This window comes from Apostichopus japonicus, chromosome 20 (genome assembly GCF_037975245.1).
Source record: "Apostichopus japonicus isolate 1M-3 chromosome 20, ASM3797524v1, whole genome shotgun sequence".
Lineage (NCBI taxonomy): Eukaryota > Metazoa > Echinodermata > Holothuroidea > Aspidochirotida > Stichopodidae > Apostichopus > Apostichopus japonicus.
In genome coordinates this window covers 4,043,546-4,056,774 of record NC_092580.1, presented here as the reverse complement: position 1 = coordinate 4,056,774, position 13,229 = coordinate 4,043,546, and the positions used below count along the sequence as shown (strand labels likewise).

Here is a 13,229-nt window from a genome sequence, read left to right as displayed (position 1 = left end):
TCTTGCGCGCCACGCGCCAACCAATGGTGGCTCTCCGCTTAGATAGTGAATCAATTGTTGGCCCTCCTTGGAAAATTTCTGGTCCCCTCATGCTCAGTACTCTGGCTACGGGCCTGCCTACACAAGCGGATATTCATACACATATAACCTATGTATGACAAATGAACTCTTATATTAAAACAGAATTGTCAACTTAACAAAGCGAATCCATCGTAGAATGTTTGAAGTTAAGTCTGGTCGTTAAGATTGTCCCAAAATGATATTCTAGCAAGTCTAACATACAAGATGGCAATTCATGTAGTTGCATACCTAATAAAAATGCATATGATCTCAATTGACCTTTGATCCAGATCGTTGACCTATGACGCCATCAATCACGAGTTTACATGGTCAGGCACCTACCCACCAAGTTTGAACTTGATCGGATTTACGATCTAGGAGGAGTTTACGACACACTGTTGTTACTCACTCGCACTTCCTCATATTTCTGATGTTGGGTGAAGTACAATAGCTCATCTCTCTATACATACATTAGTTCATGTAGGGAGATGGCGACAAAAATGGTCACTCGTGTTTCAAATGTTCGGAACTTTCAACACATTAGCAAGTACTATTAAATGATGACTTTGAGCAAATTTAAATCGTGTTGTGTCATAGTTCCAAGAGAAAAGGACAATTTTGAGTGATAGAAATAAATGAATCAGTTCATTCATATAGTGGCTATATACGTGCTGAAAATTCTGTTCAGTTCTACTGTTAAACAACAAATTGTGTGACAAAACCTTTTTTTTTCTCTAAGTGTCACAGTTGACTGATCAAACCTATTAACTATATATTGTATTTACTTAAAATAGTAAAAAAAAAAACTTTCAAAATAGTAAATTTTACATATCACCAATGACTTGCATTCAATTTGCACAGTCTTTGACGCCGTACAAAACGAATACATGCGTCACGGTCCATACATATAGTGGCTATACGTGCTGAAAATCCTCTCCAGTTCAACCGTTAAACAACAAATTGTGTAATATTTTTACACAGTAGTCAAGGTGCCACAGTTGGCTGATCAAACCTAAAGCGAACTTTGGCAATAAAAATAACTTTAAAACAACTACAGTATATCAGTTTTCCAATATAGAAGTCACACGTCCTATCTGAGTATCAAAAGCTTCGTCTCTTACATATAAGCGACTACACATTTTCAAGAGCGAAGCGCTTTACAGACTTTAACTGCAGACTCAGTGAATAAAAAATGCGTTACGTCGACGTCTTTGCGTTAGTTATTTGGGATTCATTAGTGAGATGTTTGCTCCTGTTCAAAGGTAAGATTACAAGCAACCCACCCACCCGGCTTATTGTTTATGTTCGGTCGTATTTCGCTGTTTACAGAAAAAAAAAGAGAAGAGCGTCCTATGATATGTGGTGCCTTATTTTTTAATTAATATGTGTCGCCATATTTTCTTTCTAGTCGAGTCTCGACGTTATGATGCTGGGGTGGGTATATGGCGTTTAAAGTAACACACAGAACAGTATGAAAGGGTTTGCAGTATTGGGCTTACTAAGTTAGCCAATATATATACGTTGCCATGATCTATGATCAGACTTGTAGATTCCTTATTTAATACTCGTATTCTAGCCAATTAGTTATACTTCTACTCATCGATTTGTACTTGTACTCAATTTAGAATTGGAAGGTTTATAACTCACCCCGAAGCAATATATAGGCCAGTGGCAGGTTGGCCGACCAACATTCACCCCAACTCAGAACCGATCACCACCTGCACTCCCCTCACCCCCCCCCCCCCCCGTCTTATACATCTTTTTTATGGACGAAAGGACTGCAAACATACAAATAGCTCAGTATGAATCGTATAGTTGGCTACTGGATAGGCTTCTTTATTGTTTTCATAGTACGATGTGATCCAGCAATGATGTGCTTTCTGTACACAGATCACTTTGTGACATATACATACTTATCAATCAGCTGTGACATTGAGATGGATTGCGAGATTAATCTAAGGCTGATGCTCAAGGAATGAGAAGTGGAAAGATAATTGTTAGATGGCACTTACTGACAGGTCTTTGAAGAAGGCCTACTGTAGTTAACATTTTTGCATGAGCTTTCTCTCACAATTAATGATCCATATTAAGCATGGAACGAGATTTCTTAAACGAGCTAAGTTTGATTCAGTTGTTGAGACTACCGTGCGTCGCGTTGGACTCCATTGTATCAGGGATATAGTAGTTTTTAATAGAAACACATCTCCTGTCGGGTCAATGTGATATAGAGGTAGGAGATATCATAGACCTACCTAACCACACGTATACTTGTACGTATTTGCAGATACTTTATATCGTTAAAAAATACAGTGCCGTAACTACAGGGGGCATGCGTGGGGACACGTGGCTCCTCCAACCCATCCCCCTCCCTCCCCGTTGTATTCCAAGGGGCTTACAGTTTATAACACACGCACGCACAGTCATATCCACAACATAATGATAGCACTATTTTTGCATCAAAGTCCCCTTACCTAAACCAATTTTTCTCGTATTTTTTCTTCTCGTAAATACTCTGACGCAAAGTGTAATGGGGACATTTAACACTGTTACAACTTCAACCTCATTTTGCACTAGTGCACTGTATGCAAAGTTTGTTCGAAATACTGCTCCTCCATTTTCAAATATTTTCCCAATATGCCAGGTGTTCCGTTCGCTAACAGTCAAGTTGCGGTACTGAGATGTCCCCCGGATATATCCGTGTTTGCTCCTAACCACCAATCTTACGCAGATGTCACATGGGAGGAACCCGCTGCACCCTCTGACTCATGGACAATTTCATACAGGAGCCATACACCAGGCCCTATTCCTATTGGGACGTATAGGGTTTCTTATGAATATGTAAATGTGGACTCGATGGATGACATCGGATGTAGTTTCGAAATAATAGTTGTTGTGCGTAAGTGGTGCACACAGCACGTTATTTTCTCAGTACAACCTACTCTATATAGTATCATATAGCTTACCCTAATATAGAGTACACTATATAGGATCATATCCTATAGGCCTATCTTATCGATCGTATCATATTCTACCCTATATAGTAATATAGCCTAACATATATATATATACATACATATATATATATATATATATATATATATATATATATATATATATATATATATATATATATATATACATACATACATATATATATATATATATATATATATATATATATATATATATATATATATATATATATATATATATATATATATGCCTTTATTGGATATACACATAGAAAGAAAATCTTTAATTTTAAAGGAGACCAAGACGTTTCATATTTACTCTTTGTTTCTTTGCATTGCTTTGTTCTTCTTTAGAGGTATAGGGTCGATGGTGGGGGGGGGGTTGGAATTTGGACCACCTATACACTTTGAATCAATATTTTATTACTAAATTTTCAAGTTGAACCACTGCTTTATAAATTATATAATAACTCAACCAAAACATGTTCGCTTAACTTCATATGTACAACAGAGCAACCTTGGAAGACATTTATTTGTCATTGATAAATTTGTTCTCTGTTCTTAACATGTTGTTTGCCATTTCCCCCATTGAATTGTTTCTCATCTGAGGAACGGACCTGTAAAGATCTGTGTGTTAGACTACGTACTCCAGTCACTTTAAATGGTGACCCTTGAATTTTAAATGTAACATTTCTCAACACGTTAAAAGTGGACTGGTATTGTTTATTAACATTCAACAACAAACCAAAACTAATGGTGTGCCTATACAGTCATCATTTACTTGTACAACTGGTTCCGTATAAAATTTTCTCTTCGTTTGTCAACTGTATTCAATTCATCAACTTAGGCGACAAAAAATGCTTCAGTGGAAGGTTTCAAGGTCAATACATGCGTGTTACACACGAATAAGAACTGTCCGTCCCTCCTATCCCCATCCCACCCCCCCCCCCCACCTCGACCTCTTATGTCCATCTCATCCTTCCTGCCTCATCACGGGGTTTCTTATACGCATATGTCTCTGTATACAGTGTTCGCTACTTAAATGGTGGTGCTTAAAACTCTCTGCACAATAGTTTAATTTGAATAATTGCATATTCGCTGCATACTATATAGGCATAGAGTTGCTCATTATATACTACCTCCCTGCGTATATAAAACACTTTCCTTCGTTTTGCCTCTTACACGTAATATAGCTGATACCGAACCACCGGTCGTAACAAATTGCCCATCCTCTTTCGATCAGGAGATTGAGGAAGGGGTCAGTGAGCTGCCGATAACGTGGCTAGAACCAACGGCAGAAGACAAATCAGGGACGGTCTTCGTTGAGCAAAGTCATCGTCCAGGGGAGAGCATATACATAGGCCGATACGTTAGGAGAATCAATGTCGAGTACACATTCAAAGATCCGTCAGAAAATAAAGCATTCTGCACTTTCATTATTACTCTCATAGCAGGTTAGTCTATTTAATCAAATATTTATAAATATCAGCAGGGTTGCGAATAAAACCAAGAGCTGCGGAAGGGGGTCCAATGGGAGGGAAGAGGGAGGTTGGGGGTGGGGCTTCGATTGGCAATGGATCATGTGAATTTTAAGTTGCAGCCTGCACAAATAACCTCAGAACGTTCTAACAAATAGATCAACCTAAGTTCAGTAACAATTATATTTTATATAAATATTTACAAATGTATTTCTTCTTTTTTTCAACAAAAGGGCTATAGTTGGGCCACAGCTGTCGTTAACGTTTAATCAAGTTGCCGTCGGAACCCGAATTAAGGCCTTGCTTACTTAACTTCAGTATCAAGCTATACGTCAGGGATTCAAAATAATGGTCAAAGTCCCTCCAACAAACTTTGAGCGGCTATTAAGCATTTGCGGTAAACGTAAAACAGAATGGACATGCAGTCTGAAAAAAAAGTGTGCCCAGCCATTTCAATGGAAAATTAAGGAAATTTATGATGTTCCCTACTTCCCTACAATTGAAAAGAGGGGGGGGGGGGTGCCTTGTCCCTCTTATACCTTAATTACAGCTCTATGACAACCAACTTATGATGTATAGATAGTTATGTGCGACGTTATACAGAGAGACTCCTCCGTTCCCTGTTGTACCAAGTTCTTCTCTGATTATAACCACTCTCATTTTTTTGCGTTACTCTTTTCTTTCTTCGTCCATTTTGGTCAGTTGATCGAATTCCTCCGACGATAAACTGTCCGCTGCCGGTGATGGCCGAAGTCTCCCCTAGTATGGTAGAGACTTACGTTTACTTCGACCAACCGACTGCTGAGGATAACTCGGGCCAACTTAGGTTGTCAGTTATCCCGGAGATTCCCGACGCATTTCCGATTGGGTCGACAACACTCGAATATCTTTTCACCGACTTAACGGGGAATGCTGCCTCTTGTGCCGTTACTGTAACCGTCTTACAACGTAAGCTAAAATGTTAAGAGAAATTACTTGGCAAAATGACTGTCCGTAAGAGTAAAAAAAAAACCGGTGCACAAGAAAATTTATTTTTCAGATTCGGAACCGTTCGATCTGAGGGCGCCGGTATACTCGTTGAGTTTCCTCTTGGTAATGAAACGTCTTAGTTCCGTCTTAAAGTCACTTGGTCCCAGCCTAGAACGTCCGGTGGGATTACTGAGCCGCCATAGCAGTTTATAACCCCTTCATTTCCCCTCTCTGCATGTTGGATAATTTTCCGCGTGTTTGAAATCGACTTTCCTCGGGTCTCTGGGACTATTTCTCCGAATTTAAGGCTATAAACTGTCCGAATTTTGCCCGATGTTTGAGAACGTATGCAATCTATAGATCATCAAAAGATTTCATAGACTAATCAGATTGCGCTTTGTATAAGCCACCTGTATCGCAGCTAGGTATATTCTACATTGCTATTCGGAGTACTTCCCCATGAGGGTTTTATGGAGGAGGGTGGCAAGGTGTAGTGGATGATCTGTTTAACTATATTAAGTGTAACGAAAGTTTCCATTTGTTAAAGTCATGTGTTATTAAATATAAGCCTTTTTAAAAGGAGGGAGAGGGGAAAAGCTGACAAATGAGTTGGGGAATACTATGCTTAACATTGACGATCACTTTTAGCTCAAAATCGATACGGGCACGGTCTGTCAACTTGTAAATATATCACTATAGTATCAGCCCATAAATAATAGTAAGAATATGAAGTCAATGTAGCAATTAATTGTTGTATATAATACGACAACTTTACAGACGTAAACACGTTTGCACCCTGCCTCTTGACTTACACACAGATGACAGGACTCCCCCTGAGGTCCTATATTGTCCCAGTGACATCATGGTCGGCGTCAGACCGGGAACTCGATCAAGTGTAGTTGAGTGGAATACCCCGGAAGTGGTCGACGAGTCTGGTCCAGCGTTTCTCAGCTGGCAATCGAATTTCCCTGGACAGTACGACGTGAACACTTCTACGGACGTACTTTACGTTTACACCGATTTAGCGGGAAACGCAGCAGACTGTCAGTTTTTCGTTAGAGTGTTTGAGGGTGAGAACAACCTGAAAATCAAAAGGATTGGACAGAGCCATGGATGGGTGGGGGTGGGCAGGCGTACGTGCCATCATTTTGTGGGGAAAAATCAAACGTGCTCTAAATTAGAAATGCCTTTCCTTATATCTCAAAAGTACTTTCTTTATTATTGTAATTATAAAGTGTGCACTGTTGTCTTTTAATCATGTTATATTTGTAGTTAAAAAGTGCCCTTTAAGTTGGAAATGATAGAAAAAATAGTAATTAAAAAGTGAAGTTTTCTTGAAATACTATAAATTACTTGAAATTTTTGGTAGAGCACCCAAAGGGCGTTTTGAGGTGATTTTGTGGTTGGTCCGCTCAAATGAAATCAACTCAAAGTCACATGTTGTGCCGGGTACCTCCCCCCCCTCTCCCTCCACCATTTCCCAGGCTGGTCCCAATTCCGCTGCCTCACTTCCAGCCGTCGGTACAAACTACTTTGTCCATCCACCGGGAATTGAACGGTAACTGGCAAGAGATTTTATATCTGTCAGGTTTTAATAATGTTGTGGCATGCACAATTACATGCCAAAGATTCAACCAACACTTAGCCCTATGCCCTACAGTACAGGAACTACACACTAGTGGAGCACAGTCGTTTGATATACAGACATTCAACGACTGTCACAAAATACCACGTAAATAGATAAAAACTGGTGAAACATATTCCAAAATGGCTTCCATGGGTTTGGGAAGTGTGCGAAAGTTTTAGTATATTTAACATAATTTTTTTTTGTACAAAAGCGGCTGTGGCCCATTGGTCGTTGAAACCTACTCCCATATGGGGGGCTGTGACCATCCTCCCTTAGTTTTTTTCACGCAAGGTTGTACCAGGAAGTGTACCCCCCTCCCCCTACCACCCCCACACACACCCTTGATCCGCGCTCTGTAAGGAAAGTAAGGACTAAGTTAGTAGTCCATTTAATACGTCTCAATTCATTTCATTTACAGATACGGTCCCCCCTACTGTAATTTTTTGTCCTACATCAGGAATCACTTGGTTTACAGATCAGGGGACGCCATCTACAAAAGCATACTGGAAGGAGCCATACGCGATAGACGAGTCTACAGTAGAGCTTAAGTTCCAGACTCATCAACCCGGAGATGAGTTCAAGTTGGGCAATACTACAGTGATGTACATTTTTCACGATTCAGCCTCGAATCCAGCTACGTGTCAGTTTAACGTTTCTGTTGAGGAATTGCCAAGTAAGTTAAAAAACAAAAAATATCAAATAAATATATATGATCACTATCGACTAAAACATTTATAACTGCTAAAATTTTGCCAGTAATTTTCAAAAGTAGGCCTACTCTCCTGAAGGATATATAATCCTCCATCATATATCACAACCATTGAGGGTTATTAGAAAAGATAATGAAACATTTCAGTGATAATAAACTACTTAGGTTTAGAGTTAAATTCTTGTTTGAAACATGAGTGACTTTATAGCATATTCGGGGCAGATCAAGATGTTCCTTTTTTTTTAAACATTCATAATGCGTTGTGATTTTTTTCCTAAATATTCCCTAATATTTCTTTCTTATTTGTCAATCAGGTGTTCAACAAGATAGTCGTGTATCGGTAGTCGTCGTCGTTTGCCTCGTGGTCTTGATAATACACACAATCGTTACAGTGACGGTCACAATGTACTGCATAAGACGAAATCGCGGGCAACCCACTACAAATCCCACCTCAAATCCCACCACCGTTGTCGCTGTAAGTGCGCCACAACTTCCAATCGGCGACTATGAATCCATACGTCAAAGCGCTGGCCGGATAAGTAATGAATCAGCGGCTGGTGGTTCTGCGCAAGTTCCGCAAGATGCAGAATATATGGAGTTGGGAGAGGCTGACGGTTACGTGAAACCATCACCAATTTAACAGTGAAATGACGTATTGTCGCGTGTCGAGCTTGTATATGATATCGATGGATAATCGATCGGGGATACTAGGGACCAGTTGTAATTCTGTACAAGCTATAGTGGGAGAAAGGGTGCACTTCTTTTGCACAAAATATTGGAGTAATACTATGATCCTCAAACACACGATGCTACAGTATTGGGTGTTAATTCAGGCATCTTTACATTTCTTAGAATTCCTTAGCTTCAGTCTAGCCAATACCGCATGCTAGACTAATGACAACGATGTTTTACCGACCACACAAATATATGAACACAAGATGCGGATTTCTGGTTACACATGTGTACCATGCAGTGATACCACATGTGTTTAAAAAACCGCCAAAAGAAATGAATGTCCACAACAAAAACAGCGGCCTAGTATCTGCAACAATCATACCCACTCAGACAAAGCCTATAGACGCCGGGTCTACATTTCTGGGCGAAGATGCCAGACGGTAGTTTCATTCAATACAATTGGACGACTACATATTAGTCATAACCGCACCATTCCGTCTGGGTGAAAACTGATACCTTGCAGCGGGTGAAACATTGCCCAGGTATACTATGTTGAATACATCTAAAGAGAAGTGGACTTTGTTTATGGATATTTCTTTTAATTTTGCGTACCCTATATTTTCTTCACATTCTACACTGTCTGCCACAGCTCCTCTTTAAAATACAAAGCTGATTCCAATCTTCCCAAAACCTCTTTTAGTTTTATTTGAAATGTCTCGATCATTCGGACCACTCGAATCAAAGCCTGTTTAGGCTACTACGTAAAAAAACAGTGGACGACTATAACATTAAGTCCAAAATATTCCGATTCTGGTCCCAGTTTGGAAAATAACAAAATCTAAAAATGTTATTTTTCAAATTTCATTGGAGAAATTCTCAGTTGCCCTGGTTACACCGTCATTTAACCCCCCCCCCCCCTCTCAACCATCAACACCAATACTATTCCATCATAAAGCAGCATGTTTCCTCGTGACACGCATGACGCAAGGTTCTTTGTTACGTAATGCATGGAGCAGCTCTCAGCTTTAAGATATTTCGAAGTTTTCCACAAAAGAGCTAGCGTACCTTTATAAATACGTTGTGTGAATGTCGTTAAGCGGCATCCGTAGTGACATCGTTTTTTGAGCCAAATTTCCTTTTTCATCATGTCTTATGTCTGCAATTCAAAGTTATCTTTTAGAATGGTTGTAATAATGATAACATCTAAAGACTTCAGAGTCGTTTTTCTGTATCTTATGGAATCATCTAAACGAGATATTAATGGATGAATTTCCCGTACGTTTTCACGATAGGCCCCTTCGTTCAAGGTCAATGGACGACTATAACATTAGGTCCAAAATATTCCGATTCTGGTCCCTGTTTGACACTCTTACCGCGACAACTCCTCGAAACATATCTACGGTGTCTTCTAAACGACATCACTATAAACAACGTTTTACATCATCGATAAGCTCTATATTGTCTTTCATCAGTCAGTTATTTATACTTTTCTACGATAAAAGTGAACTAAATCTCCGAAAAATATCATCGATAACAGGAATTAGGTCCAAAGATCTTATAACATTATAATTTTATTCTTCAAACTTCATTGGAGAAATTCTCAGTTGCCCTGGTTACACCGTCATTTAACCCCCTTCTCAACCACCCACACACCGATACTATTCCATCATAAGGCATCATACGGATCTACCGTGTCTTCTAAACGACATAATTTTTAGTTCAAATAACATGTACTTTCTGTGCACGTTCATATATGCTGGGGCACAATAACAACAACTATATATTATGTGTTTGCTAAACTGAAATTTAGTCTTATACATTGCTAATGTTTAATGACAGACATACTTGTTGCAGTCAGTCCATACTCGTAATATATAGTATGTACAGTTGCCAATACTGACACAGGCACAGTCTTCACAGGCACATTGGAAATATGGGATAGATATATAGTGCAATATTAAATACTCGTCCAGGCGCTAAGATTTATTTGCAGTCGTACTTTTAACAAAAAAGAATTATATTCGTACGCAGGGAGGGGGAGGAGGATTTGGGGAAGCGCATAGGCGCCATCGTTAGTTAGGAGGGAAAACTTTTCGCCTGGAATTTTTTTCTTCAAAATTCATAAGTATTTAGCTAAACTTTGCATATAGACCTAATTAAAGACGTACTTTATAGTCTGTTTATGCCACAGATTTTCACCATTTGACATTTTTTAACTTTGTATGTTTGGCAGTTCAACGACCTCACATCAACACCCCTTGTAAAACTTTGTATCCGAATAAAGCCTATCAGTAAAGTTTCATGCCTCTTCCTAATGTTAGTTGTGGAAATTTAAAATCCACTTCCTTCCCCCCCCCCACCCCATCTTTGATATCATGTGCACATCACTGCTTGCAACATAAGCACTCATGTTGTTACTGGTACGACATGTCTGCTACTGATTTAAAACCCTCCATCTCCAGTTTGACAAGAAACTATAGATAGGATATATGCTGGTGATATGGAACCCATATGAGATGACATCCAAAGGGCGAAAGGTGCCAAAAGAGTGATAGTGACCACTGACCCGAATGGAGGGGAAGAGGATGGGGTAAAATGGGGGCAGGGAGTGAAATATGATGGGGTAAGTGTACAATTGCACATCTTAGGAGTACTTACAAATAGTTCCCAGCAGGATTAATATCTCTAACAAAGGACCAGAAAAGCAAACCACAACAATAATAGCACTGTTTTTTATTTACTTCCAACACCAGACTTCAGAAACTGCTATGTTTCATTTTCATACAAAACTTTTTGAAAATTTTACAGAAATATTCACAAGCTAGGAAAAAAATGATTAAATTTTTTCATTTTCAAAATTGACAAAAGGAAACAAGGAACTACTTTAATTCAGTCTCATGAAAAGTACTGAAATAGACTACAAATAAAAATTGATCGAACTCTCTTTCAAAGGATGCAACAGAGAGTTTCCAGTGATGCCCAAACTTCCATGGCAAGAAATCTCCCCATCCCCCCCCCCCCCCAAGAAAAAAATGTAACACCTAAATATTACCAATAAATCAAATCAGGCCATAATTCATTCAGGACATAAATTCAACCAAATCTGAAAATAGCATGTGTGTCCGATTCTCTGCCCTGACTTCCCAGTTTGATTCAGTACATATACACATAACATGACAAAAAGTACAGTTTAGCTGCACAAAACTAGGGACCACATTCCTACACATCATTGTGTGACTCACATATGATTTTGTTAGGGATAGCTCTATAATGAAAGACCAAAGTGCTTTGTAAGGATAGAAAATAAGTTGGTTGATTCATGTTAAGAAAGAGAAACAGGTATAACTAAATTAATGGACTATTGAAGGTGACCAACAAATAGCTGGAAATCAAATGAAAAAGGAACAATAAGCAATCACCCAACTTGCTAGACATATTCCTCAAAATGGTCACAAAGCATCAGATGCTACAAACATGATCTTAATATTTTTTTCCCACCAAGTTTTGATTTTGTCTTTGCCCCTTTACTTTCATACTTATATCGAAATATTTATGTTTACATCTGATAGATGTAATCCTTCCAACTAATAATTCTGAAACCAACCGAGCCAGGCTTCTCTTTGCCTCAATGCATAGAATCCTTTTCCAGTAATAAATTAAGAGCATATTTCATTCAACTCTTCGACACAATAGAAAACATGAAAATAAAGACAGAACCCCCCTCCCCCTAGTAGTCTGCTACAGTGGGGATGCTTGTTGCTATTCTCCTATACTCTTCTCCTTAAAAACTATGCCACCACAAAAATATTCCTAACTTTGCTTAAAACATTTACAAGCAAAAAGTAGACAAAGAAATACAAAATATACTATGAAGATGCATTTTTTTTTACAGCTGAAGAGGTTTTGACTATCAATAAAACTGAATACATTTTTGAAATATTAAGTATGATAGTCTATATAAAATATAAACAAACATGTTGGGTGTATTCTCTCTTATCTATGCCACCTCCGAATGTTGTACTCAAATGTATTTATTAATGCCTAATTGTATAAACAATATAAAAGGTTTAAAGCCAAAAAATTGACAACCAAAAAACCTTCAGTGTTTTTTCATTTCTCATTACATTGTAGTTATGATACTGAACAGATCAAGGGATCTCTCTCTTCAATAGAATTTTTTTATAAATAAATTACAATCAACATTCTAACCAAATGCAGCATGCCATATTTCCTATTGTATAATCCACACTTTTGCAAGCCCTTGCATCCCTCTCCCCAAAACACCCCTCCCCATCTCAAACAGGTACACAAGCCTCCCCATCTCAAACAGGTACACAAGCCTAATGAGTTCCCCTCCACTGGTTTAATCTGTACCAAAGATATCAGATAGCAGATAATCTGTGTAGTGTCCATCAATCAATCCAGCTCCGTTATTCTCCACCTTCCAGCATGTGTGTTTCTTCATCTGCAGGCTGTGGTTTCTACTGCCCTCTTTGACGTGGACTTTGCGGCCCTTTATTATCAGGTCCGCCGTGCGACCGGGCTCGCTCTCCCGCGGTCTTAAGTCTGCCTTCACGGTTTTGAATTGACCTGTGTGGAAACGAGAAATAGATTTAGGAAGAGTGCGAGTTTAATCGCTGTCGTAGTGACTGAAGACTCAGCTGTTTGCCATGGTGGCAAGATTTTATATACTTTATAGCTTGTAATTCAGGACAAAACCACTCCCTTTGAAAATATTC

The 13,229-nt window shown here is 38.8% G+C and overlaps 2 protein-coding genes across 5 annotated transcripts in view; one reads left to right on the top strand and one right to left on the bottom strand.

Annotated features, from left to right (window-relative positions):
* The first annotated feature begins 981 nt into the window (after positions 1 to 981).
* On the top strand, positions 982 to 11,509 carry LOC139961917 (hyalin-like). Of its 2 annotated transcripts, XM_071961603.1 has the most exons (7): positions 1,028 to 1,322; positions 2,702 to 2,956; positions 4,226 to 4,486; positions 5,213 to 5,458; positions 6,298 to 6,549; positions 7,525 to 7,779; positions 8,130 to 11,509. In XM_071961603.1, exons 1-7 carry the CDS (start codon positions 1,253 to 1,255, stop codon positions 8,453 to 8,455), a joined length of 1,665 nt encoding a protein of 554 aa, XP_071817704.1. In that variant the 5' UTR covers positions 1,028 to 1,252; the 3' UTR covers positions 8,456 to 11,509. The 2 variants fall into 2 exon arrangements, with proteins under 2 accessions (XP_071817705.1, XP_071817704.1); XM_071961604.1 differs by lacking the exon at positions 6,298 to 6,549 and having other exon boundaries at positions 982 to 1,322.
* LOC139961916 (uncharacterized) overlaps positions 11,204 to 13,229 on the bottom strand; it is a 48,593-nt gene continuing 46,567 nt past the window's right edge. For all 3 annotated transcript variants that reach the window (XM_071961601.1, XM_071961600.1, XM_071961602.1), the window contains one exon: positions 11,204 to 13,080. In XM_071961601.1, the coding sequence (XP_071817702.1) occupies positions 12,854 to 13,080 (227 nt within the window). In that variant the 3' untranslated portion in view covers positions 11,204 to 12,853. The remainder of the gene's footprint in view (positions 13,081 to 13,229) is intronic.

Bases quoted from the DNA above. Each gene is read 5' to 3' on its own strand.
- LOC139961917 (XM_071961603.1), top strand. From the start codon at position 1,253: ATGCGTTACGTCGACGTCTTTGCGTTAGTTATTTGGGATTCATTAGTG. The intron at 5,459-6,297 runs GTAAGCTAAAAT...ACTTACACACAG, and splicing joins TACTGTAACCGTCTTACAAC to ATGACAGGACTCCCCCTGAG. The intron at 6,550-7,524 runs GTGAGAACAACC...TTTCATTTACAG, and splicing joins TTTCGTTAGAGTGTTTGAGG to ATACGGTCCCCCCTACTGTA.